The sequence below is a fragment of the Zootoca vivipara genome, chromosome 1 (assembly GCF_963506605.1).
Source record: "Zootoca vivipara chromosome 1, rZooViv1.1, whole genome shotgun sequence".
Taxonomy (NCBI): Eukaryota; Metazoa; Chordata; class Lepidosauria; order Squamata; family Lacertidae; genus Zootoca; species Zootoca vivipara.
In genome coordinates, this window is record NC_083276.1 from 29742030 (window position 1) to 29768237 (window position 26208).

At 40.5% G+C, this 26208-nt stretch overlaps 2 protein-coding genes across 4 annotated transcripts in view; both read right to left on the reverse strand.

The window, feature by feature from the left end:
- The window catches only part of FLVCR2 (FLVCR choline and putative heme transporter 2), a 228292-nt gene that overhangs the window by 56737 nt on the left and 145347 nt on the right, over window positions 1–26208 (reverse strand). The window lies entirely within an intron of this gene.
- TTLL5 (tubulin tyrosine ligase like 5) overlaps window positions 10–26208 on the reverse strand; it is a 117405-nt gene continuing 91206 nt past the window's right edge. For 2 of the 3 annotated variants that reach the window (XM_035108158.2, XM_060272587.1), the window contains 4 exons: window positions 20456–20676; window positions 5363–5448; window positions 4492–4617; window positions 10–594 (listed from right to left, as the gene is read on the reverse strand). In XM_035108158.2, the coding sequence (XP_034964049.1) occupies window positions 4493–4617; window positions 5363–5448; window positions 20456–20676 (432 nt within the window). In that variant the 3' untranslated portion in view covers window positions 10–594; window position 4492. The remainder of the gene's footprint in view (window positions 595–4491; window positions 4618–5362; window positions 5449–20455; window positions 20677–26208) is intronic. The other variant, XM_035108181.2, reaches the window with a different exon arrangement.

Below are 26208 nucleotides of genomic sequence, written 5' to 3' on the forward strand. Positions count from 1 at the left end.
AGCTAAACAAACAAAATGAATGACTTTATTCAGACTGAGCATTTCTATGGCTTTCTGCCAAAATTCAAGATAGCAGCCAGCAGAAGTGTCTATAGTCAAGTCAGCATTTCAGCTTCTCATGCCACTGGTGGTGAAAGCTGCCCAGTACCTGATAGAGAACCTTGATTGTTCTCAAAGTGAGTCAAAATGACTGAGTGGATGGAGAAACCTGGGCCTCAGGATACATAATACAGACACCATTAAGAGCTCCTGTCTTATGTGAGTCATAAGCTTGACTAGTTGATGGAAGATGTGATATAAAATGCAAAGGAAGGCCTGAGGCTTAAGCAGCAGAAGCTCAGCGGAACTAGAAAGCCTCAAGTCAGGGCTCCAACAGCTCTTCCAGAAACACTCAGCTGCTCTGCTCTCCTTTCAGTGGGGAAAATTCTGGAGTGTGCGACAGGTCTTGCTGTCAATCTGGGTGTTGCTAGGAGTGTGGAATGATGAGCACTCATCCCTGCTTCATCTCCTCCTTGCATGCTGATGCACTGGATTGTCTGTCCACCCGTTATTAAGGATTAATCCTTCACTTCAGAAAGTAAGTGCAACCGGGAGCTGAAAGGGAGACAAAGGAAAGCTGGTTAATGGTTCCAGAGATATGTGCACGAGCCACAGGATACAGGAGTCTTCCTTGACACAAGTTACGAAACCAGACAGGATAATTCCAGATAGTGTTAGCTGCAGGCAGACGAAATGCTGCTGTGGTGGTTCTGATCCCTGCTGTGCAGACTGAAGAATAGGCGCTGCTATTCTATAATAATCTACATGATTGGCAGGGATCAGCAATCACATGACCGCCTTCTCACAGTAAGTGCAAGCTTGCTCTAGGGGAAACAGGTACCTGCTATTTCCTGGGAGACTGAAGCTGCCACCTTCCGCATGCAAAGGAGATGCTCTATGCCACTGAGCTATGGTCGCTCATAGCTTGCGCTACACATGTAGCAAGTTTTACTAAAATCAGTTGATTGCTCTGTGTAACCTACCTTGAGTAGCACTAAGAATATTAGCATTTTACAAAGACGATGTGTCAAGCATCACACAAACCCATGGAATTTGGAATGATATCTGGGCCAAAATTGAAGTTTTTGTGAGCAATGGCTGATCCAACAGAACAAGCATATTAGCTATTAAAAATTAAAAGCTGGGTCACTGAACAGAAACTTTCAGTACAGTATCAAATAAAGTGAATTCCCATGCTATCAGCTCCATCTCTGTGCATGGTAAGCATTTATACTTTAACTTAAGGAATACTGCAAATGCCAGTGCTCACAGAAAAATTATTGGCCTTGTAACAGTAGCATTAGAGTTAAGATAAAACTTCTATTTCAACCCCACATTGCTTTAAAACTAGTATGCAAAAACATGTATATCTGTGACTAAAGTCTGCTATGGAAATAATCTATTTTGAGACCATATTTTTTTCACTTTCTCTTTCTTTTTTTGCTGGAGTTAAACCCTGCTATATTGCAATAACTGTTTGAGCTAATGAATGAGTCTTTGCCTTTCCCCGTCCTACTCAGTTCATAGGCTTTGAGGATTCTGGACATCCCAAGGCCACTTCACACATTGCAAGTTTGGTTTTCAAGCTCCCAACACACACTCCGCCATACCCACACACATTAAAAGGCATCTTAACACACACAGATACTTAATCATTTCCAGATGCTCTATGCCTGATTCATGAGTAGCCAAAGATGTAACTTCATGTTGGTTTGCCCTACATTGATATTTTGATCACAGGAGTGACCTTTGGGGAATATTGTCATGCATGAAAAATGTTCTGTGCATAACAGAACCACTATCTGAGCTTGATTAAGAAGGCTGATTTCAAACAGCTTAAGAAACCACTGGGTGAGATCCTAAGGTCAGAAATACTCAAAGAGAAGGGAGTCCAAGATGGATGGGAATTTCTTAAAGGTGAAATATTGAAGGCCCAAATGCAGACATTGTGGCTGCTTAAGGAGCTTACAGATGAGCTAAGATTTAAGAAGGGCATGTATTAAAAAATTGAAGAAGGGGGAAATCATACAATTTATTAAACATATATGGCAATGATTTCTATCCAATGCTAGGGGATTCTTGGGCAAGGGAATTATTGGCCCTCTTCGCCATGTTATTGTCTCTTGCAGCCCTTCAAATGTCTCTGAGGGTCAGAGAACCCTCTGTGAAGGCCTGGAGGTTGTTGGAGGAGAGGCAAATAGCCCCAATCAAATAGTAAGTAATTTTTAAGTGCAAAAGCTTTTCGGAGGGTTCAGGGGAATGTACAAGGAAGGGGTGGGTCTGGAATTCCCTTGTTCAATATCACATATACAAGATCAAGATGAATTGTCACCCATGCAATAAACAAACACATCATCAAGAGAGATATGCTAAGCTTCTCTCTCAAATGTGCCAGCTTATCGTGTTATGTTTTGTTGAAAAAATGGAGGGAATCATTAAAAACAATGAACCTTATCTGCAGGCTGAAATTGTATAGTCCAAGATTATTCCATCTCAAATCACTCATCCTACTCTGCTCTCGACTCAGAGAGCTGGTTTGACACACTACTTTTTCTCTCATTCCAGAGTTCCAAAAGTGTTTTCTACAGCAGAGAAATACTCTGTAGACTTGGATTATTTTGACTCTTTGTTGCATAAAACCAGCAGATAACAGGAAACATCTTCTTCCTCTTGTAAAACAAAGACAAAGTGGCTGACTCAAAGTACGAGGGGCAGGTCATTCTTATTGGCTGAGGATTAAAAGTATCTGTTAATTACTCATTAGAAGCAAGCACCAACCCTCAGATTTAGTGGGGAAGGTGGCTACAGTGTTTGACATTATACACCAGGTGCTCTCTTGAGAAGAGTTTTGAGAAAGCAGCTTTCAACTTTGCCGGGATTCAATCAACTTCAACTGAAAATATGGTCATTGAATAAACAGTTGCAATTGTGAAAGACGGTTTATTTTAGAACTGTAACTGCTTACTAAGAAAACCTAAGGGTGGAATTACACGTTACATACAGTTCCATAGTTCAGTTTTCACTAGGGTATTTGTGCGCTATCTCTCTCTCTCTCTCTGCATTATGAAGTTGCTGAGGCTGCAATCTGAAGTGGAAAACTGGCAAAGGGCAGAGGGGCTTCTTAACCTTTTCACCTTCATGCTATTATTCCACTGAAACTCATCCTCCAGTTATTTTCCCCACAATTGGAAAGAAAAGTTGATGCACAAAAATTTGTTACAGTGCCAGTTCTGCAGCCTCCCACCTGAAATGCCATTGGAAGGGAGGTTTCAAACTCAAGACAACTTACGCTGTCAGTTTTGGTAAGCAAGAGAGGCAGGAAGGTGAAAATGAGGAACGGAATTAAAAGGGATTACTATTGTGCAGGAAGGAATGCATCACTGCACAGAAGTTGGAGGGATTCCTGTTTCCAGCTGCTCCTGCTGAAGGATTTAAAGATATTGCTGACAATGAGGAGCTTTCTGAAACTAAGAGCCAAGGCTCTCAGGGGCCAGAGTTTTCAACACAAAAGATGCACACTTAAGAACTCTTCTGTCTTTATAGAAGCCCTGGGAACCTAAACCTACAATATAGATGATGGAAAACCTGCAAATAGTCAGGATTATAGATGCTGCCAAAATTCACTAGGCTCCACTCTGAAAATGAACTTCAGGGGCTCAGTAACATTTGCCTAAAAAGAGATAAAAGAATCAAAAGCACTCCATATTTTTCTCAAACTCAGATTAAAATCCGATTGGGAGAAGCCTTCCCAGGTGACGCCTTGGAAAGCTGTCCCTGCTCACCTAGAGAAGATTCTCTCCATTGCCTTCTAGGGAGCTTCTTTATGAGGCTGCCCACCTTGCATAGGGGATCTTATTGTCCCACGCGCCTCCCAGGGAGATGAGTTTTTGTCGCCCAATAGTACTTTGGGGGAAGACTTGGAAAGCAAAACAAGTGCAACAATTAAAATTTCCATTCATTTGAAGGGGGCTGCATTCTACAGAGTACCGCGAGTGTACAGAAAATGGATATAAAAGAAAGCAAAGCTGAGAAGAAACTAGTGAAGGTAACTGAACATTGCTGAAAGCCCTGACTTAATCAATAAAGATTTTATTGTACAATTCAAGGTATTGGCAAATTGTGAGTTATGGTTGGAAATGTGACTGTAACACAAGGGCAAAAACTTGCAAAAATCATAAGCCTTCATGTACGTGAGCGGCAAATATACGAGGGTCCGGCTGCTTAGCTCAAACAGCGAGAGCATATAGAATCCATTATTTATTTCTTAGAATATGCTGGCAAGTGACATATTACTATGAACAGACTTGCTACAGGTCTTTATTATGGCTAGTCATTTCCCTTTCACAAAAAGTCCCACCCTCACATGTTCTCGTGGGGGGTGAATATGCCCCTTTTACTCTACTCAATTATGGAAGGAAAATATTTGGGAGGCGCAGATGAGTCTTCTGTTACCTTAAGCTGGCCCTCCCTCCACTGGCCTTTTCTTTCTGTGCCCTACAAGTGTATCAGTGGCTCTGGATCGGCTGGACAAAGGTCTAGTTCTGGCGAAAATAATGTGTGGGGAAGCTTCCAAAAGACCTGGAAAATGGGGGGGAAATGGCTTAGTGTGGGGCAGGTTCCTCTGCTTCTTTTCCACTTGGCTTATCGCCCATCAATTCCAGAAAAGATGACAATTACCTGATGCGAAATCAAACTGCAACACCATGAGAAGCTGAGTGTGTACTCCATATAGTGAAGGGGATTTCAACATACTCACCAGCATGACAGAAAAAAGTAAGTTGGCTTGGAGATGTTCCATTTTTGTATTTGAGCTTTTCAGGGGTGGGAAACTTCCAGCACTAATATGGATTCAGGACAAGAAAACACTCCCCCTACTTTAGTTAAAAGTGCTTTCTTCATTCCTCAGTTAAAAATTCAGAAAAAGCTCCGCCCAACATGACGTATGCCTGGCACAAGCAAGGACTACTCCTTTTCCGCAGCATGGAGTGGATAGGCCCTATTTTCTTAAAGTCTGCCATAAAAAGTAGCTTAAAAATTTGCATATATATTTTTGGCCTAAAAAGCTCAACAATTTTGAGCAAAAAATGCTCAGAAACTGTCCGGACTTTCACTGTTTGAAATATGGCAACCCTATTTTATGACATTTCATGTTAACTGATGTCATGGCTGAAAACTGATTCCTGTATTGCAGGGGGGTTGACAAAATGACCCTTTGGGTCCCTTCCAAGTCTACAATTCTATGATTCTTGTCAGGGCAGACAAGTTACAATGCAAATGGAAAACAAAAAAAAAAAGGTTGGCTGCAATGCCTTAGTTCTCTCACCTTTGGAGTTTGTGAGTGGCTCACAGGATTTAGCACTGTTAAGGCTATTCTGGAATCCATTCAGATGCCCTTCTGTGGAGGTTGCCCTGCTAGACAAAACACTGAATCAGAGTATAGCACAAACCCATGTATCAACACTGTATATACCTAGCACAAACACTGAATCAGAGTATAGCACAAACCCAACAGGCTTCTATTATAAGCGCTTATGCACCAACACTGGATGCCGATGAAGACATTAAAGAAAAATTTTACTCTCAGCTGGATACCGTCCTATCAGAGACACCTAAGGAAGATAAAATTATCCTCCTGGGTGATTTTAATGCAAGAGTTGGGCGAGATTTCGATCTGTGGCCTGGGACTATTGGGAAAGAAGGAGTTGGCAACAGCAACCAGAACGGAATCTTACTTTTGACGATATGTGCAGCACACAACCTTGTTATTACCAACACACTCTTCCGACAGAAAAATAAATTAAAAACTTCATGGAGGCATCCTCGGTCAAACCACTGGCACCTCTTAGACTATGTTATTGTCCATGCTAAAGATCGCTGTGATGTGCTCCTTACCAGAGCTATGACGAGCGCTGACGACTGCTGGACAGATCACCAACTAATACGCTCCACAATGGCTATCAAGATTATACCTCAATGCAGGCTTCAAGGAAGGAAACCAAGGCGCAAAATGAACACTCAAGCCCTTCAAGACCCCATTAAGCAGGATTGCTTCCAAACGACTCTTAAGGACCATTTGCTTTCAGAATTCCCTGACAACATTGAGGAACACTGGACTAAGCTAAAAACATCCATTATTGCAGCCTGTGAACAAACTATTGGATACCAAACCAAGAAACACCAGGACTGGTTTGATGAGAATGACAGTGAGATTGAACACATGATTGACAAGAAAAGGAAGGCCATTCAGATCTGGCAAAGAGATAGAAACTGTGCCACTAAGAAAAAAAGCCTATGCCAACAATAAGGCTGAGTACTAAAGAGTACTAAAAAACACCTGGTGGATTAAAAAAACTCAAGAGATCCAGCACTTAGCTGATACTCATGATGCACAGAGTTTCTTTAAAGCCACAAAGACCATCTATGGGCCAATAAATCATGGCATATGCCCCCTACACTCAGCAGACGGTAACACACTTCTAAAAGATAAAGAAGCTATTGCACTGCGCTGGAAAGAACACTACCAACAACTCTCACAAATTCCACAAAAACAAGTTAGAGATGAGCTTGCAGTATCTCCAAATATGGGAGAGTTGTGTACAGCTGTTAACCAAATGAAAAACAACAAAGCCAGTGGACCTGTTGGGTGGGATACCTGCCGAAATCTTCAAAGTGGGTGGAATTGAACTTACACAACAACTTCACAAGCTCATTGAAAAAATCTGGGAAAGAGAAGAAATCCCAGCAGACTTTAGAGATGCCAAAATTATCAATCTCTTTAAAAAAGGTGACGGAACTGATTGTGGAAACTATTGAGGCATCTCTGTATTACCTGCGGCCGGCAAAATTCTTGCAAGGATCTTAGCAAACCGTCTGGTAACAATATCCGAGGTGACCCTTCCTGAATCCCAAAAGAGTTTTCGGCCTTCTAGGGGGACAGTGGACATGATTTTCACCGCTCGACAGTTTCAAGAAAAATGCAGAGAGCAAAACCAACCCCTGTATATAGCGTTTATTGTCCTGACTAAGGCTTTCAACGCTGTAAATCGTAATGCCCTGTGGACTGTCCTTCTGAAGGTTGGTTGCCCAGATAAATTTGTAAACATCATTCGGCTCCTCCATGATAATATGACAGCAACAATAGCAGATAACAATGACTCTCAAAGTGAACCATTCACAGTGGGATCAGGTGTTAAACAGGGTTGTGTTATTGCCCCAACTCTTCCCCAGCCTGGTGCTGTTCATATAAACTTCCCTCCAACTTCCAGCGCCAGCAACCATGATCTGTGGTCAGGGACGATGGAAGCTGGAGTCCAAAACATCTGGAGGATTCTACATTCAGAGATGGTTGGGCTACTCAAAATGGATTCAGTTCTCAAATAATTCATGCAGAATCCATAATCAATTTCCTATGAACAATTCAGATGTTCTTCCATAAAGTAGTGCTTTGGTTCCAGGAATGTTTCATTTTGCCAGGACTTGTGTTCAGTGAATATCAAAACAAAGAAATCATGAAAAAATGAGGCAATGTGAAGGGTAACCCGGCTACATAAAGATTTTCAATTAATGCTGTATGTACCAATTCAGTTATTTAATTCAGAAAGGAGTACATTTTCATGACAGCTCAAGTACATGTTGAGAAGACTGACAGCAAGGTGTCACATGCAATGCCTGTCAGGATTTCTCCATTTTCCTAGTTAGAAGCTGAAAACATGGGTCTTCCTCAGAACTTCAAGACCATTCCTTACTCAAGCAGCACCCATCATTTGGCTGACAATATCCCTATAAACTTAACACAGAGATAGAAGTACACAGAGACAGAGTAAGTGAAGCAAGCAGCTTCAATTTTGGTGGGTTGCACAGTGCTTTTCTTTCTTATTAATTAATTCATGGAAGCAAACAAAAAACAAAAAACCTGCATGCAGTAGACATTGAGAATAAAATATTCCAGCCCCCCAAAAAAGAATACTTTCAGTCTGACAAGTGGAAGAAATGAAAAAATATATACAGTTATAAAACAGATTCAGCATAGGGACAGAATGGATGGGTCAAATTACTTTCACTGTATGAAAACTGTAATATATTGGACCGTATCTTTGCTACTTTGCAGATGTAATGAGAACTTGATATACACATATGTAATGTAGTAGATTATGTATTTTACTTTTTTAAATGAAAAAATAGCCCTAGAAGAAGTTACAGACCCAGCTCAAAAGATCTACAAGTTCCATTATTGAATTCATATTCAGACATAACTTAGACTTAGGCTGGGTCATTTTCCATCCGAAAATTAAAATCTGAAGTAGCCCCAAGGCATTTTGTCAGGTGAAAAGCATTACATTTTTGCTCACTGCAGCATTATGAATTAACACTGCTGCATTAAGAACTGCCTTCTATCTCTGAGCCCTACCCTCTACCTCTTTTTCAGCCTAATACATTGCTATACTTAAAATTACAATCTTTGCAGAGATGACTCAGATGTATTTCTCTATTTCTGACCTCTAAGCTTGGACTAATTTAATATCCCCAAATTCCACATGCTCTTAGATGTTCTGCTGGCAGATAAACATATACTTTCCAATGGAGTTGCTGATCTTCCACTTGATCATAGGTCACTGCCTCCTCCTTTGTTTCCTGACAGCTGCATTTCCCCTAATTTCCAGATTCTCTCTCTCTCTTTAGCACTCCTCTTCCTACCCATGGTTAGCCTTTTGCTGTTTCACTTTTCTTTATCTCCTTCCACACTTCACTCACTTTCTCATTTGTCTAAATCAAAGTTCATGCCCAGGTCTTTTTCCAATGGCAGCTGACTCCAGGGGGTTGGAGAAGCAACACTGAAAACTTGGTTTCTAGTAAAAAATGAAGTGCACCTCTAGGGCATGCAGCACTCTCAGCAGTACCCCATCTGAGAATCACACTTACCGGGCGACCCCTTAGCTAACCTGCTCCCAAATTGTTTAATGACACCAGTTTCGCCCTAAATTCCATGACTTGGCACTTCAGTACTTTGCAAGCACCTGGATCTCATCAAGAATTGATGTCTGGATTCCAGCAACTGTTTCCTAGAGGTTTGCCCTCAAGTTCATCAAGGAGCCTAGACAGATGTTTATCAAATACCAGAGGTCCAAAAAAGCACCCGTGGTTTCTAACAGCTGCTCAGCGCCTGGGGCACATCAGGGTGATAGAGCCTCTCTCTTGGTGAGATGGTTGCTCATACATTGAGCCTGCCTACTGATCTAGAGAGAGGCACCATCCTGACAAGGAATGTGCTCTGAGTTGCAGCAACTCCCTACCCTAGAAGCCTGAAGATGAATACAAATCCAATGAGTTTGAATATTAGTGTCACAGGACTATCTTTATCTCTTTTCCTTTTTTTTATTTTTATTTTTTTTAGGTAAATAATCTTTATTAATATTAAAATCTATACAGAAAAAGAAATATACATTTCATTTGCACCATAATCAATAAAAAAAAAACAACTTCCAAAACTTTAACACATCACTTTCCTTTAAATTTTCTCTACTACTTGCGTTACTCTCCCCTGAAACAAAACATTAAATTTAGATTCCCTTCTTATCAAATTTCCCACTCAAATTCCTTGTGGTCAGCTAGTCGAAACAGATCGCCAACTCTGTTTTAATATCTTGTTTCTTAAAATATTCCTCTACATATTCCCATTTCTTTTTGGAACTTTGCTTCGATTTATTCCTAATTGCCGCTGTCATTCTATCAAGATTCATGAACTCAATTAATTTTAATTGCCACTCTTGAATTGTGGGTATCTCTTCTCTTTTCCATTTTTGCCCAATCAGTAATCTTGCCGCTGCGCAAGAATAAAGAAAAATATCTATCCTGTCCTTTGGGAGGTTTTCAGGTACCAGACTCAATAAAAAATATTCTGGACTCTTTTTAAAGGTGGTCTTTAACATTTTTTTCAACTCTTCATAAACTTTCCCCCAAAATTCCTTAATCTTGACACACCCCCACCAGCAATGCATATAATTTCCCCCCTTTTTTTGACATTTCCAACAATTTATTTCTTCATTTTTATATATTTTAGACAACCTATCTGGTGTTAGGTGCCACCTGTAAACCATTTTAAACATATTTTCTTTTATTCTAGCACAAGCCGTAAACTTCATTGTAACTTTCCATAATTTATCCCATTGGGCCATATAAATTGGCCTTCCTAGGTCCTGGGCCCATTTAACCATAACACATTTAATTGCTTCATCCTTCAATTCCCATTCCAAAAGGAATTTGTAAATCTTCGATAATGGTTTAACTGTATTCCCCAATACCAACTCCTGTAATTTAGATTCCTCTTTCCCGAAGCCAATTTTTTGATGTTCTTTAAATAAACTTTGTAATTGCATATATTGTAGCCAGCTCGTACAGCTTGATTTGATTTGATCGTAGGGCTTTAACACTAATTGTTCTCCATCTTTCTCTATTAGGTCTTTATACGTTAACCATCTCCCATTTTTGCTTCTGCCTCCCATTGATGTCATCTCCAAGGGGGAGATCCACCAGGGTATTTTAGGTTCTAATAAATCCTTGAATTCTCGCCAAACTTTGAGGATTGATTTTTTAATTACATGATCTGGGAATTGTTTAAATTTCTTTGTGTCGTCCTGCAAAAGATATGTGTGCCACCCCGTAACATTCCTAAAACCTTCTACTTCTAGAACTTCTTCGTCCTCTAGTACCAACCAATCTCTAAGCCAGCAAAAACATGCAGATGCATAGTAGATCCTCAAGTCCGGGACCCCCCATCCTCCCCTTTCTTTAACGTCGGTGAGCAATCTATACTGAATCCTTGCCTTTTTCCCTAGCCAAATGAAATCGCTCAGATCCCTTCTCCAATTATCAAATACCTCCTTTTTTCCCACTATAGGCAACATTTGGAATAGGAATAGAATCCTAGGCAATATTACCATTTTGATCGTAGCTATTCTACTTGATAGTGATAAATTTAAGTCTTTCCATCTTTCCATCTCTTTTTTAATATCCCTCCAGACTTTCCCATAATTATTTTCAAAAAGCTCTATATTATTTGCACTAATCTCAATTCCCAAATATTTAACTTTTTTAACTATTTCCCAATCCACTGATATCCCTAAATTTTCAATTCCTTCCTTTCTTATATTTTTGACTAATATTTTAGTTTTCTTCCCATTAATTTTCAATCCCGATACTTCTTCAAATCTTTTTAAAACCTTTTTTAAAATCATAATTGATTCTTTTGGATCCTCTGTCATCACTATCATATCGTCGGCGAAGGCATAAATTTTATATATTATCTTTTTAACTTTGATTCCTCTAATTTCCCTGTTTTCTTTAATATCCTCCAATAAAAACTCAATAGACAATATAAATAATAAGGGGGATAGGGGACACCCCTGCCTCGTTCCCTTTTTTATCTCGAACTCCTCCATTACCTCCCCATTTAAAATTAATTTTGCGAATTGACTATCATAGATCGAATTGATTACCTCCAAAAAATTCCCCTTAATTCCCATTTTAGCTAACGATTCCTTCATAAATTCCCACGATAAAGAATCAAAGGCTTTTTCTATGTCAAGGAAAACAAAGGCTGCCCCCTTGCCCGGCGACCAATCCAAATATTCTACCAAATCTAAGAGGATCCTCACATTCCTGGCCATTTTCCTACCCGGCAAGAATCCTTGTTGATTTTGTTCTATAATCCTGTTCAAAATTCCTTTTAATCTACTCGCAAGGATCTCAGCAAATAATTTATAATCTACATTGAGGAGCGAAATGGGTCTAAAATTTCCGACTTGTTTAAATTCTTCCTCATCCTTCGGGATCAAAGTAATAAAGGCCTCTTGCCAAGATCTTGGTATTGGCCCTCCTTCCATAATTCTATTAACTAAATTCTGATATACCCCTCCGAGCTCTTCCTTGAATATTTTATAATGCTGGCTGGGCAGGCCGTCCGTCCCCGGGGACTTACCCACTTTTGCTTTTTTAATGGCATCATAGATTTCTTGCAGAGACACTGGCTTGTTTAATAAGTCTATTTCTTCTTTCATAATTATTTTCTCTTTTTTCTTTGAAAAATAATCCTCTAGCTTCTTTTCATTAATATTCCCCTTCTCATATAATTTTTTATAATACTGTATAAGGCGTTTCTGAATATCTTCGATTCTTGTCAATTTTTCACCTTTATCTATTATCCCCGTAATCAATCTTCCCTTTTGCATTTTCCTTAATTTCCATGCCAATAATTTCCCTGTCTTCCCTCCCCATTCAAATGTTTTTTGCTTACTCCATCTTATTTTATTTTCAATTTCTTCCCCCACTAATACTGAAAGCTCTCTTTGTAAGATTTTCATTCTCATCACTAGGGCCTCATTCCTTGGGTTACATGCCAATTCTCTTTCATTCTCCTTAATTTGTCTCTTAATTTCTTCCAAATTTTTCTCTCTTTCCCTTCTAACTTTATTTTTTTGTTGAATATATAGGCCTCGAACAAAGGCCTTACCTGCGTCCCACGTAGTCCTTAAATCTACCTCCTCTGATATATTGTTCTTAAAAAATTCCTTTAATAATTCCCTCATTTTTTTAACAAATGTCTCATCATTCAGGATTCTTTCGTCCATTCTCCATCTATTAAACTTCCTATTCTTTCCCTTTATTTTCATCATAATTGGGTTATGGTCTGTAATTGATTTAATCATTATTTCACTTTTAACTACTCTTTGTAATATAGCAGGAGTGGACCATATCATGTCAATTCTAGAAGCTGATTTTCTTGCGTTAGAATAATACGTAAATTTTGTCTCACTTGGGTTATCTCTCCTCCAAACGTCTTCTAATTCATAATTTTGTATCATATTAAAGAAAACCTCTGGTAGCCTCCCTCTATCTTTTTTACCCGTCCTTGTTCTATCTAATTCAGTTTGTATTACTCCATTAAAGTCTCCTAATAGAATTATTCCTTCATCTCCTATATGTTCTCCCATCTTCCTTCCCAATGCTTTAAAAAATTCCTTTTTACAGCCATTTGGCGCATAGATATTCACCACTATTATGTTCCCCTCTGGTAAGTACAAACGCACACCTACCATCCTTCCTTCATTATCCTGAAATAATTTTTCTGCTTTGATATTTTGTTTAACATAAATTACCACCCCACTTTTCTTTTTCCTATTTAATGATGTAAATTCTGTTCCCAATCTCTCATTAATTAATATTCTTTCATGCTTTTGGGAAATGTGGGTTTCTTGTAAACCAATAATATTCCAAGAACCCTTCTTTAATATACGCTCAATTTTATTCCTTTTACACTTATTATTTAAACCATTAATATTCCACGAAATTATATTGAAATCCATTACTTTATTAATTAAGTTGATTTAAAATTTCCTAATCTAAATTCTTCAAAAATAAGAGGAAGAACAAAGAACCGCTTTTTGCCAAGGAAGGGTTGATAGAGTTGTGTCCGTACTCTTTTCTATATGGAAAATACAGAGGTTGGGGGAAAAGGAAAAGAAAAGAGGAGGAAAATATCGTTAAATCCCAAATACAAAATCAAGCTTTTAAGGCACTTTGTTCCCAAGCTTTCAACCATTCAGTTGACCCGAGTTGTCTCCGTCACCCTCCCCCTCTTTGAGTAACTCTTTCCTGTTCCTATTGCAGAACCTCTCAGCCTCTTCAGCTGTTCTAAATGTTTTCCTCCTACCCTTAAAAGTAAAGGTGATTCCTTCAGGGTACTCCCAAACAAACCAAATTTTTTGCTTAAGCAAGATCTCTGTTACATTCTTATAAGCCTGCCTCTTAAGTCTAAGTCTTCTTGGAATTTCTTTAAAAATGGCTACAGTTTTTCCCTCAATTATCAAGCTCTCTTGTTTTTTCTTTTGTAGAATCTTATCTTTCAAGAGCAAAGAACTCAGAAATAGCATACAGTCTCCTGGGCCTTTGATATTTTTGGCTCTGTCCACTCGAATTCTATAAATCTTTTCCACATCAAGCAGTAGATCTTCCTCCTTTACGTGCAGCCAATCTGCCAAACCTTTGATTATTTTCTCTTCTATCTGTTCGTTGGCTGTCTCTGGCACGCCTCTCATCCTCAAAATCAGTTCCTTCTGCTTCATTTCAGTTAGAGCAATTTGATCGGCTAGTTCCTCTTGCATTTTCCTCAGTTTCTTTATTTCTTCCTCTTCTTTCTCCTTCGCTGATCTCATCTCCTTATTTTCCGTTGCTATTTTCTTTATTGTATCGTCTTGTTTGTTCATTCTCACATTCAAGTCCTTTACTGCTTTATCCAATTCTTTATTTCTGTCATAAAGTTCTTTCATCTGGCCAGACAGGTCTTCGATCAATTTAGAATTCCCTTCGATCTTAGATTCAACTGATGTCATTTTGGATTCAACAGATGCGATCTTAAATTCAACAGAGTCCAATTTCTCATTCAAGGATTTATTCATCCCTGTAATTAATTCTTTCAAGTCTGCCAAGGCATCATTTTCCCCTGGTGTTGATATAGATTGCCTTCTCTGCTGCATTCCTGCCATTGCTGTCGTGTTTCCTTGCTGCTCTTTATATTTCCTTAAAGGCATTCTCTGTCGTTATTTAGCTGTTACACAATCTTTCTGTGTTGTGACAGAGACCTGTTCCTCTCTCAGTTTGGGAGCTCCCTTCCCCACCTTTAGCCACACATCTTTTTATATTGGGTCGGATTTATCAAACTGGGGAGATGGGACCCGGGCTGGGGGGGATAGAGGGGGATAGAGCCTTTGCGGGGTCTTTAAAAAACACAATTCCGCTCTTATGTCTGGCTGTTAGTTAGCAGTCAGTCAGTTTGTAAATCTATAGCCTCCAGACCTTCCCAGATCTGTCGCTAGGTTACTATCCACAGCCGTCTCTTTGATCTTCTTAGTTGTGCTAGCAGTCACGTCTCCTTTCCCTCCTCTCCCCTCCTCCTCTCCCCGTCTTTCCTTCTAAGCCGGAAAAGAACCCTTCAGCGTGGCTTGGCATGAGTCCAAATCTCCATTTTAAAGCAAAGTTTGTGAGTCCATAACTCTGGGGTTCGCTCTTCTCCCTCTTTTTTTTACTCAGTTATTCAGCAATTACAATGTAGCCCCCAATGTTACAGTCCGCGATCTTTTCTTCTCTAGCCTCTCTCCTTCCCCCACAGGGCTGTCAGCCGCAAGACTGTAGCAATATGTTAAGAAGTTTCTCCGACTTTAATCCCCGCCCGTGAATTGTCAAACCCTCTCAGTTATTTTGTGAACTCACGGAGCGGTGTTTCTTTTGTCTTCTTTGTCGAAGAGATCTGGTGCTTCCTAGGCGAGTCTTTGGGGCGCCGCGAACAACGGACACTTGTAGCTATGCAGCCGCTGTTAACGTCGTAGCGTGTGGCTCCTCTCAGCAGCTTTCACCCGTTTAAGGTGCCGCTACCAAGTTCCGCCGCAATTCACGCCGCTTTTCTTTCCTCCGCAAGGGACCCGTACCCTTGCTTTCTATATAGAGGGGGATTCCAGGCGCCTACCCCCTCAAATAGTTGTTTGTCCGCCGTTTTTGCTCCTGCGATCGCGGAGCTCTTTCTTCCCGACCCGCTCTCTAGGGCACCGTCACCGGAAGTCCTCAGGACTATCTTTATCATTATGTTGAGAAACATACCAATTTAGAGTTATATTTCAATAAATAAACATTTATAATCCACCAAAGTCCCCAAACATTTAATTCATAAGTTGCATGTCTTTATAATGTTTCCTATATTTTTTTAAAAAAGCAATTCACTCTTACAAATTAGGAAGTGATGCAAAATATATATAGCAAGAGATGAGCCTTCTTTGTCTAGTTCTTATTACCTTCCTCGGTGGGAAAAATATGCCCACTTATCGCTCTGGGATCCGGGGCGAAAGAGGATGCGTTCCCGCCCCGTCCCGGTTTAAAAGGACTGGAAGCCCCGCCCCGGCTGACCCGATTGGCCAGCCTGCTTATGACGTGGCGGGAATTCCCCCCCTCGCGAGAGGGCTGAAATCTCAGCCCCCATCGCGAGAGTTCTGTCGGGCCAAGCCCACAACCCCACCTCCGTGTTAGCGGAAGTGGTTTTCTCAAGCTATTCAAATATTGCTGAATTAGAAATATTCATCTTTAGGATATCCATCATGTATTCAGCAATTTTAAAATATCTCTAGTAATTCTCTTTCCTTCTAAAGATCATATGTGGTCCAGCTGAGACTGGAATAATGAGATGGTTCAGATTTTAGGTTTTCTTTATTGCTCAAAGACAGTTTTTCTAGAAACCATTGAAGAGAGATTCAATGGTTGTAGCATATTGTACCTATGATGAAATGGCAAAAAGACAAGGCAATAGGCAGCAGATTTGAGATAATATAGATAGAAATATATCCAACATCGCACATATTTACATGGGAATAGGCCTCCATTAAACACACAGGATTATTTGCAAGTAAATGTGCATAGAGTGGCATTGCAAATTACCAAGACTAGAACACAACAAAAGTAAGTTTGTCCTCCAGAATACAAAATGGTTTAACATGAACAGATCAAAGGAGTCATGTGGGCCAATATCTTGGTTGAACCTTTCCTTGAGAAGCTTCATGGAGACACATGCTCCACAACCTCCTGAGGCAGCTTGTTCTGAACTGCATGTTCTCTTCCTTATCTCAATACCTTGCACTGGAACTTGCACAGTTTAGTATATTCCTCCCCCACACCAGAGGAAAAATATTACAAACGTAGATTAAAAACTTGAAGTTTGAGTTTGTTTGGAACTTAATCCCTTCCTGTTAAGGATTTGGGGGGTGGGGGTGGGGGCGGGGGGCGGGGTGACCAAACATAAAATCTCTTAGCATTCTTAGATGTAATGGAATTCTTGACAGTGGAGTTCAAAAGGCTGGAAATATCAACAAAGAACAAATGGTGTGTATTAAATGGCTGAAGAACAATGGAAAGCATAAGACTTGAAGCACCTAAGAAGTAGTTTTCGTTTGAATTGTTTTTTAGTAAAAGGGAATCTCTCTTGCATATAGAACATGGGCTGTCTCTCCCCCCCCCCCCCTGATCCTGTAAGAAAGACAAACTGGGCAATACAAAAGGACACACAGATCAGTGAAAGAGGTTTGGATGTGGTCAATCCAATCCCCCCCGTTGTTCTGGAATATATAGGGAGCTCTCATTTCCGTGTAACTGAGAAAAGTCAGTATGTGATCCCACAAATTGCAAGAATAGACTTGGAGACTTGTGCTAGAGTCTGAACAGCAACTCAGAAAGTATTTCCGGAATGGCTCCTTGCAGCCTCCAGTAATTGGACTATGCTCTGAAATTGTGAGGGAATCTTTTACTTTTTTCACCCTTCTATGCATTTTTGATGCTGAGCTTTTTCCGGTTTTCCCACACTTATGCCTGTCACAGAGCAGAAACCACAAGAACGCAGTAAAGTCAAGTCTGTCCAAGGAGCTGCAATTCCATCTCACAAGGATAAACATTCTCCCTGCCAATATGTGAGTACAGCACACCGGCATCTTCAAATAACACATCTCGCTGCTTGGCAGACAAACTCACTGAAAAGGCTTGTCACCTGAACTAACATGCATCACCTCCAGGACGGGGAGAGTCAAACCAAAGCTATTATCAGCACAGGACTATTGAAACAGGTATGGCTATCTGTACTTGTTGAACTGACCAATTTAATTAACACCTGGATCCCATTTTAATGTATAAAAATTGAAGGGGCAATCATTTTAATAGAACAATAATCAAAAAACCTGTGACCAGAAAGAAAGGAACAATGACACTGCTCTGTGCAGTACAATAATCTCAGAGTTGGATGGTCAGGGAAGGAATTTTGGGCTCTTGTTCGTACTCACAGTACATTGGCACATAGGAATCATTTGCAATGTTTGTCAGTGAACACAGTTCTCCATCTTACACTCTTGTAGGAAACAGAAGAGGCAATGGCCATACCTGTTCATTGTTGGGGATTTCCCCCTTTTGTACTTTTCAAACAACAACTGTGCTACATAGACACCTGGTTACAAGAGAAGCCATGCAGACACACATTCACATTGTGTGGGGTTGCGGTGGAGAGTTGGATACACCAGGCTACCAAATATGAGTATGCTTAAGTGCTAGAAGGTTCCAAACAACCATAACCAGGGCAGCAGGGATGGAGAAGGATTTTCTTTAGTCCACATCAGATCAAATTCAAAACTCTGTGTCTTTAAGAAGATCAGAATGTAGTTATTAAGCAGATTGTGTGCTGTGCCACTTTTTGCAATGCAGTTTAAGTTCAAAAGATGCACACAAAAATGCTGATATACAAAGTGTACACAACTGTGCATTTTAGGGAAATTCATATAATTTAAATGCAATAAATACAATTTTGAAACCACTGGAGAATGGTTATACTAAGGAGTGGGTCTCTTAATACAGATTTTGGCCTGACTGATAGACATGTGAGACATTGTTGGTCAGGAAACATTGGTGGCTCCTCCTTCTGGCTGTGCTTATGTGCTCCAGAGGAGGCACCATCCTAAGGATTAAAGAAGCCCTTTAAAAGGATGGTCCTTCCATCCATATGGGTCATTATTACTTCAGAGGATGCTGCATACTGTTGTATCCATCACTGCAGCTACACATATTTCACCTGATGTGAAGGCTGCCTAGTCCTATAGACTGGGGGCAGCGAAGCAAACATCACAATTTAAAACAATAAAGATTTATAATGCAACTCAATATCTCCAAAGATAGATAATATAATTTACGAGGAGCTTGGAGAGGCTTCTGTATAATGAGAGACTGAGAATAATGAGATTGTTTAGTCTAGAAAAGAGACAAGCAAGAAGCAGCATGATGGAGCACAAAATAACAAAATGGTCAAGGAAAGATAAGTCAGACTCCAACTTAATGAGTTCCATAAAAATAGAAAGATGACAAGTTTACAAGCAACAATGATTTCAATACCTCTCCAGAAACTATACTGAAACTAAAAACTGAGGACAATACAATATGAAATTGTTCTCACATTTAAAACATCAACAGTTAAGGTTTTTGTTAGGAGTCTACAGAAGTAACAAAAGCAGCCTATCGCACTGCAGGAAATAAACCATATCACCAGTACAGGGAGATAAGAATACACTTCTATATGTATTTAAGATAATTTGTTTTTAAAGCTTTCTTTGTAGCATTAAATACAAGTAAGAAAGATACAGGATAGTGGCTAAATTACACATTATTTTTTCAAACACAGACATAGATCAGAACAAGCATACATCACAATACAGAAATGCAAAGTTTTCTTGGCTCAAAATTAATACCCCAGTATTAGAAATCCATGACAAAGAAACAATGATCAGAAAGTGAAGTGTGCAATGAGAGGCCCTAGCAGGATGAATGCCAGCAGTGGGGAACTTTTGACAGCCTGCCATGTCTGTCCCACTGTGTGCTGCACACCTACTAATCATATGGAGATCGGAAATGAAGAGCAGGCAGGCAGATCTCTTATTTCCGATTTTAGCACTAAGCACCACAGAGCTAAAATTGTGGGTAACTGCTCTGATTGCTCTTTAATATTAAAAAGATAGAATTTCTGCCTATTCCCACTCCAACGTTGGAGTGGGGCTAGGAAGCAAGGCTGAGTTTTAATCTACCTCCAGACTTATAGTGATACTGTCTAAAGAGCAGGCAGAGGGATTTCGCTAGCCACCTCCACCCCTGGAGAGGAGGGCTGGTGATGGTGTGTGTGTGTGTGTACAGTGCATGGACCTGTGTGCCTGCATGCCTGCTGTGTGTGTGCACTGTTCCTCTGCGTTTTTGGTGCATGTGAATTTATTTTGTGCATGTTTGTTTTGTGATGTTCGGATTCCCAAAAGGTTGGTCAAGTGTGAATCAGGCCCTTGGGGTAAAATAGATTCCCCACCCTGGCTGTATGCCATAGCAAAGCCTTTCTCAACTTTAGGCGCCCAGATGTTGTTGGACTACAACTCCCATCATCCCTAGCTAGCAGGACCAGTGGTCAGGGATGATGGGAGTTGTAGACCACCACCACCTAGGGACCAAAGGTTGAGGAAGGCTGCCATAGTGTATAGCAGTGATGGTCAAACTTGCCCTCCAGCTGTTTTGGGACTACAACTCCCATCATCCCTAGCTAGCAGGACCAGTGGTCAGAGATGATAGGAACTGTAGCCCCAAAACAGCTGGGAGGCCAAGTTTGGTCATCACTGGTGTATAGCAATTCATCTTACGGTATTTAAGTTACTTCTCCCCTCCTTCATCAAACAAAAAAAATGTTCTTAAAATGTATCTAATAGTTACATTAAACACTAAGGATACCCCCCCCCAAGGAAAAGTTAGTCATTTACTGCCCATGTTTCTCCATCAACACCTTTCAATAGTGAGTTCTGTTTCAGGAACACAAACTTACTTGGAAATCCTCTGAGATGCCACCTTCCTAATAACTGCTTGTCTATGGCTGGCTGGGGGCTTAGGGATCAAGTTTGAAGATGCACTCTGGGATGGCATCACCTTATTCAGGTTCGGTACTTTCTGGCTGCTAGAAATGGCACTTGATGTCCTGTGGGCACCAGAATTAGTTGATAGGGTCATAGAGCTGATGGTGGATGTTGGGAAGTTAGCAAACAGAGCCTAGCAAAAAAAGAAAGAAAGAAACGTAGATTTAATCTGCCTTCTATGAATAGGTAATGGTTTGTCCCGCCAAACCATTTCTACTTGAAATTTACGATGCAATACTAACTTTACAAACACCTTGTTCTATAGTTCACTGTGCAATGAAAAAGTAATTGAATTTATGCTTTTCTCCAATCTTTAGAGCCTTAAAATTCCTGATGTTTGCGAGATTATTGCTCAGTGCTGCCTTTGCATCTTCTCTAATTGCATGCAGACGAGGAGTTCTATCACCCAGTGGGAAGAGTCAACAAAGCAGCTTCTAACAGCATGACTGTCAGAGGCTGAAGAAAGGTCAGGACTGTTTTTCTTGGGGGCAGCAGACATCCAAAAGGCTTTTGTTTCTCTGGTGTGCTGTAATCCTGGCTGTTCTACACTCTAGCCAGCATACAGAATGACCTGAGCTTCTGGATTCAGCTTCAAAGAAAGCTATCCCACTGTGAACCCCCTTAGTGTGTGTTAGGAAGCCAGGGGAAGCTACTCTACAAACAAGACAGCAGCAAGTGAAGTCAGAGGTTTGACCACACAGCAAAAGAAGCCAGAGCTGGGAAAATCTTGACGCAGATAAATGGAGAAGAAAAAATAGAAAGAAGCTTTCATCTGCTATGGATCAGGTGCAATGAGGGAAGGACGCAAGAGCAATTCAGGCATAAAAAGTCAGATACGTACAGAACTATTAGTTTGCTGCCCATGTTTCTCCATCAACAGGGCCTGGGATAGCTGAGACGGTAGAGCACGAACTCTTAATCTCAGGGTTGTGGGTTCAAGCCTCACATTGGGCAAAAGATTTGTGCATTGCAGAGTGTTGGGCTACAACATGATCCTCACTGGTGCCTTCCAGCTCTACAAATTCTATTATTCTATGAGTTGTCCCAAGCAACACTAAGGAGTGTTGAATGCAATGCAAACATTTGTCATTACACATCCATTTTTAAACTGACAAATCAGAGTCCTGCTCTAAGGCTAAAGTGATGCATTTAGTTTGCTTACTGCTCCCCTTGAACAATCTCAGAGGGGGACACACACACCAGATTTTCTGCTAACATAATTAGCATTTCGTGGTCAGCAAACAGTAGTTTGCCAGCCCAGAAAATTGAAGAAAACAATCAACTAGCTGTTGAATAAAACAATCCAGAGGGAAACAGATATTCTGCAGCATGGATTGTATCACATTTAATGTGAACTTTTCCAACAAGCATTAAGTTGTTAAGTTGGACTGGTATTGTTTTGATTTATGTTATTTCTCATGTGAAATATATTGGAAAATATTCTAGGCCTAACTATCCAGAAACAAATACCGGTAATGGGCAGAGACTATAGAAACTGACAGCCAAATGGAATCTTCCCAGGAATTAATTTGTAACGCCAATTGTTTATAGATTACCATATCTGAGCTTGGAGTAGTAAGTTCTATGTACATCGGGCTATAGAAAATACTGCCGTTTGAATTAATCTTCCCTGCTTCCAACCAATGGGGCGGAGTTTAAAATTCTTCACACCACTATCAAATCTTAATGTAACCTGCCTTTCACTGTCCTCTCTTTTGAATCTTTCCCTTCTCCCAACCCTTCTGTTTTCCAGCGGCTGGCTTGTCTTCCAAGGTCGTTCATAGATTCCCCACTTGGAATCTCAACGGGGTACTATTTGCCTTGGCCAGTGCTCCATTTGAGCTTATGGCTTCCTGTTCATTTGCATGTTGCTTTGGGTAAGCCCCCTGCTCCACTGCACCCCGTGGGAAACAACTGTGCATTATTTGAGGAGGGCCGCCACTCTGACTGCCTGCAAGAGGTGATTCCCGTTTTTTATATCTGCAAGGTAACTACTTGGGCTTCACTGCATACTTTTGTAAAACACTAGAAAATAGAGACAACTTTTCTCAGCTGATGCAGCATTTGGCCGGAAAGTCCTCCAGAGGGTTTTGCCATAGTAGGACTTTATAGAGGAAGTCCACTTGGCTCAGGGGGTACTGCTCTCTTCTATCTGCCTTAGGAATAGGCTCCAAACCTATTCAGCAAAAACCAGAAATTTTACTTACTGAGAGAATTTCTGTTTGAAGGTGGGGTTGGAGCACATTGCACTCAGCTCTCCTTCCTGTGTGGCTGCTCTCTGGATTAGGGTGTGCTAGTCACAGCTTTTGCCAGCATCCTACATACTGCACATAATGTTTAGAGTCCTTGTTTGTCTCTTCTTGTACTCTTTAATTCTGCAGTGGAATTCTGCTGCTCTTCCTGCGATTCGTCAGTTTTGTCCTTACAAAAGTCTTCAGAAGGATCTAATCGATTTTTTTAAGAGGGGGTTGAAGAGTTTGCCTTTGCTCTGCCAGTTAGTATAGAAGGTGGGGCAGCTCCTCCCCCGGAGGAGAAATGCCTTGAAGACCCTGCATGCCTAGCCCAATAGGAGGACTCATACTTCTACTTTTCTTTTCATTTAGTAGGACTACCTCACTCTTCCCCTGAATGCCATCAGAACTCTGGCATTGATTGAAACACAGCCACAGATGCAATAGCAGCTATATAAGAAGAGCCTGCTAGATCAGGCCAATGGCCCATCCTGTTCTCAAAACAGTGGTCAACCAGATGTTTGTGGGAAACCCACAAGCAGGCTTGGAACACAAGAGCACTCGTCTCCTCTTGTGGTGTCCAGAAGTATTACTGTGGAGGCAGAGCAGAGCCCTCTTCTCCATGAATTTGTCCAATCCTCTTTTAAAGCCATTCAGACTGGTGGCCATCACTGCCTCCTGTGGGAGCAAGTTCTATCGTTTAACGATGCGCCGCACGAAGAAGTACAGTGGTACCTCAGTTTAAGTACACAATTGGTTCCGGAAGTCTGTACTTAACCTGAAGAGTCAAATACTCAAACCGAAGTGTACTTAAACCGAGGTATGACTGTACTTTCTTTTATCTGTTTCTGAATCTTCAAGCATTCAGCTTCATTGGATGTCAGTGAGTTCTAGTGTTATGAAAATCTATTCGCTTTCTCAAAGCCATGCCCAATTTTACAAACTTCTACTATGTCACTTCTTAATTGCTTTTTTTCTAGAAGTCTCTCAAGGTGGACATTGCTCCATCTAGTTCAGTACCGTCTACGGGAGTGAAAAGTACATGCTCTGAAACTGAGTTACTGCTGTTCCCCTGCAACAGGAGGCATTCTGATGCAGAAATATCCTAAGTGCTCTAAGAACCAGAAGCAATTTTGTTGGCTGCAGAACACAGTGGATCTTTCCTCTGCAAAGGGCTCTTGCAGAACTCAGCAACAAAAGCAAGCTTTTACAATATAACCCAGACTCTCCCACTGCCAGATAACCCGCTGTTTTCCAATAGCCCTGTCTGAAGAATGCAAAACAACAATTCTCACTTACACTCTCCATTTCAGATTGCATGGATACAGCTTCCATTTGAGATTTATATCCTAGGCATTATACAGAACTCAAAATGGGGAAAAACTTCTCTTTGAGGATCAATGATTTATGAGAAGAAATAAAGAGGGAATGGAAAAAAGAAAGAGGGGGGAAAGTGGAGGAAGGAACACACACCGAAGAAAGGATTGAACCAGGAGTTCCCAAGCTATGAGCCAGAAAAGCCAACCCCCATTCCTTCTTCTCAGCTGTTACACTAAAAATACATTAAATACATTCCTGGCATGATTTTTCTATGTGTATGACTGAAGTTCTTTCCAAAATAAGTTATGGCACTGTGGACCAAAGGCTAAGGGACCCCGAAAATGGCAAATGTAAACCATCCTAGGAACACACTAAAGAATGAGAAGAAAGTTAAGAATGAGGATAGCAGTAAGAAAAAGCAGAATAATTTTTATTCTTAATAAAAAATTATTTAAAAAAAGAAAAGTAAAAACAGATCGAGAGTGATCAGAAGGGGAATGGAGAGAGAATTCCATGTAGTCATTGAATGCCTGCTGTGATTTATATTCAAAAGCAGAAACTAAGCCAGGAAAGTGTGTGCTTTGGTGCACTGTTTTTCTTTTTCTTTTAGCAGGATGCTTCACCTAAAAATCTTATCAAAAACACAGTTTGAGAAATAAGCTTATGTAGGACACACAGTTTGAACAATTTAAATCAAGGATGGATGATTTTTATCAACTAAAGGGGCGCGTTCCAGTCCAACAGGGCTGATAAGGGATATAGCATGGGAAGTGGGGTGTGACTGGGGAGGAAATATGGTCTGGAGAGAGTCCTAAGGGCCAAACAGAGAGTGCTACAGGGAAGCATTTGCTCCCCTGGCCTGAGGTCCCCCATCTGTGATTTAGATAATTCAAAAGCAAGGAAAAGCAACTTTGAACAATCTCTACACTTCAGTGGCCAACATGGCAGCCCTATTGTTACAATGGAATATGAAGTAGTGAAAATAATCAGGATCTCTTCAAAACTGAAAGGGAACATAATTCATCCTGGTTTATTACACCGCGGATAAAGCATATTTGGACTAAGCTTAAAAAAAAACCTGAAAGGGAACCTGCCTAAAAACAAAGAAAAAGATGAATTTATCACGTGACCCACCTAAAATCCAAGCATATTATTATTTCGTGAGAGGAAATTAATTCTTGAACATTATTAATAACTTACGGAGCATTTATCTGCCAATTTCTATAGAAATGATGTGTTTTACTCTCACAACCACCCTGGGATATCAATAATTAAGTTTCCAATTTTAGAATTTAAAGAACTGAGGTTAAAGAAAAAGCTACTTGCCCAGGGCTATACAAGGCCATGGGCAAAGAGGGAACGAATTCTGGTCTTGTACATCGAAACCTATTACACATGTATTATAACATCTTCTTTATACTATTTAATTCATGCTTTAAACTGTTACTTAATGATTTGCGAAACTTGAATGGTACATATAATGAATTAATAGGTTATGGTGGCAGTGGCTATGTGGACTTTTGCTGCAGCCTGATGTCAGCATGTAGATTTATGGCAAACCCTGCTGGTTACTAAGGGCAAAGCCAGATCATTTATATTTTGTTGCTTTGCGACATTTAAATTATACTGATCTTATGTTTAACTAAATTAACCTACAGTGTGTGCTGTGAGAGCCTCTGTCACTGAACAACCCCCTTTCTTCAATAATGGAAACTTCAGTGTTGCCTGAGCCTGCGGCATGGCAAAGATCTCTGTAACTACAACTCTGAACGGCTGTGCTTGGAGGAAAGGAGGAGGAGTGCGGGGGATGCAAGCAGAGGTTTAACAAAGAATCACTTTAACAGAAACTCCTGAGTAATGGCTTTGCCCCAAGCCAAGAACAACATCATCTCAATGTCAGCAATTAGAAGAGGGATCAGCCAGGCAGCACGGCCCCCTTCAACCCCCTTACAGACACAGCTTTGCTCAAAGGGCTACCCTGAGCTGAGCACTGCCCACGTGGAGCCCTTTGGATAAAAGATAAAAAAAATGTGCCGACTATTTCTGCTCTGCTAGTACAGGAAGGAGTACAAATGGAGGGACAGTACACAGTGGGTCCTAACAACCAAGCGGGG